Source organism: Castanea sativa, chromosome 11, assembly GCF_040712315.1.
Source record: "Castanea sativa cultivar Marrone di Chiusa Pesio chromosome 11, ASM4071231v1".
Taxonomy (NCBI): Eukaryota; Viridiplantae; Streptophyta; class Magnoliopsida; order Fagales; family Fagaceae; genus Castanea; species Castanea sativa.
Genome location: NC_134023.1, coordinates 70,341,806 through 70,344,003, shown reverse-complemented (window position 1 = coordinate 70,344,003; position 2,198 = coordinate 70,341,806). Strand labels below are relative to the sequence as shown.

Below are 2,198 nucleotides of genomic sequence, written 5' to 3'. Positions count from 1 at the left end.
GATTTTCAATCCGATTGCTTCCCATTAGATGCTTTCTTTAGTTTTTCATTGTTTGCCAAAACTTGTTAGACATATTTTATATTTGAATTCGAATATGAGCAAGATATAATTGCAAAGTCAAAATTCAAATATAATTGGAGAAACCTTGATAATTCTTATATTACAATATGGTGAATATACACAAGCTAATACAACTTTTGACAGTGGGATTAGGTGAGGATTTTAGAAAGACATAAAACATAAGATGATTCACATTGTTGAACCATTTAATCCAGAATCATAATGCATACAATGATATCAAGTAAATTTCAGTCCATTCCTTTTTCCATACCATAGGTTTGTACTTAATTAAACTTTAGTAATTGTTGTGGTGAAATGGAATGAGTTTAAAATTTTATTTTTTTTACTTGCAGCCCATACGGGATCATGGGCAGAAGCCTACCCTGACATTATAACATGTGCAAACATGTTTTGGTGGCCAGCTGGAAGCAAGTGGGAAGACCGTCTTGCCTCTGAACCTGGAACAGGCCAATTGAACCCCTTAAACCCCAAGACTTACCAAGTCCTGAAACGAGTTATTAACGATGTAGCCACCCTATTCCCAGAACCATTCTACCATGCTGGAGCTGATGAGATCATCCCTGGTTGTTGGAAAGCTGATCCGGCCATTCAGTCCTTCCTCTCAAATGGTGGAACTCTCAGTCAGCTACTTGAGATCTTTGTCAACTCTACTTTTCCTTATATTGTATCCCTAAACCGAACAGTGGTTTATTGGGAAGATGTTATATTGGATGGTAATATCAAGGTACCAACCACAGCTCTTCCTCCAGAGCATACCATCTTGCAGACATGGAACAATGGGCATGAAAACACCAAAAAGATTGTTTCTTCTGGATACCAAGTTATCGTATCATCCTCGGATTTCTATTATCTGGACTGTGGGCACGGTGACTTTCTAGGGAATGACAGCCAGTATGATCAACAAACAAGTGATAACTCTGGAAATGGCGGATCATGGTGTGGGCATTTCAAAACATGGCAAACCATATACAACTATGATATAACATATGGGTTGAGTGAGGAGGAGGCCAATCTAGTATTAGGTGGGGAGGTGGCATTGTGGTCTGAGCAAGCAGATCCTGCAGTTTTAGATGCAAGAATTTGGCCAAGAACTTCAGCAATGGCAGAGACACTGTGGTCTGGGAACTGGGATGAGACAGGTAAGAAAAGGTATGCTGAGGCAACAGATAGGTTGAACGAGTGGAGATGTAGAATGGTACGAAGAGGTATTGGAGCTGAACCCATTCAGCCACTTTGGTGCATTAGGAACCCTGGCATGTGCAACACAGTTCAGCCTTTTGCTTAGTTATTTCCTTCTTTTTCTTTTTTGTTGATAAGTAGCTATTTCCTTCTTATATACTTGAAAAATAATATACTAATAATTGTTACTGATTTGATTTTTTGTGTTACTTTTCTTGCTATAGAATGCATTAGTTGAGGAAGATGAATGGTAATTGTATTTAATTTTCCAAATATATTGAGCCTTCAACTCATGTGACAAGTAGTTTGACTCCTTTCTTGTTTTAAATCACTGCCGTGTGCAACGCTAATTTAAGCAATGAGCCTCCTCAACCTTTTTATTGATATTTCTTTTACAATTTTTACCCTGCATTTGAATCTTTCTCTTCACCTATCAAAAAATAAATAGATCTTTCACTTGGCTAGCACTAGCTTGAGAGGGTGCTATATAAAAGAATTAAGATTGTGATGAAGCTATAGAGGAAAATATTGAAAAGGAAGTGGGGTTTTGGCTATGATACTTTCGTTGGTGGAACTAGAACAGGTAATCTTGTACTCTAGTTTCTGTCACTGTGATTAGATGATTGGATTTTTGTTTGATGTTAACAACATACTTATAAGGAATTTTTAGAATTATTAAAATGAAGGATTTTACATTAATTAATGAAATTGAAATTCTGTCAACTCAAATTTCTAAAAATTGAATGAGTAGAATTAATACTAAAGAAAATAGAACATTTTGAAAATGATCATATGGATGATAATGGTGGTGAGAATAACTAGGTAATAGTGGTGGTTTGGAGTCATGGTTGTAGACCTCACAGGAATTTATAAAGCTATGTCTACCACTAAAAGAGAATGGCTTTGATTTATTAAATTATCCAATTTCTAAGAATGTA

General features: G+C 36.1%; 1 protein-coding gene across 1 annotated transcript in view; it reads left to right on the top strand.

Moving 5' to 3' along the window:
* LOC142614846 (beta-hexosaminidase 2) overlaps positions 1–1,592 on the top strand; it is a 3,825-nt gene extending 2,233 nt beyond the window's left edge. Inside the window, exon 2 of the mRNA XM_075787489.1 lies at positions 414–1,592. Coding sequence (XP_075643604.1) covers positions 414–1,366 — 953 coding nt within the window. The 3' untranslated portion in view covers positions 1,367–1,592. The remainder of the gene's footprint in view (positions 1–413) is intronic.
* The last annotated feature ends 606 nt before the right edge of the window (positions 1,593–2,198 follow it).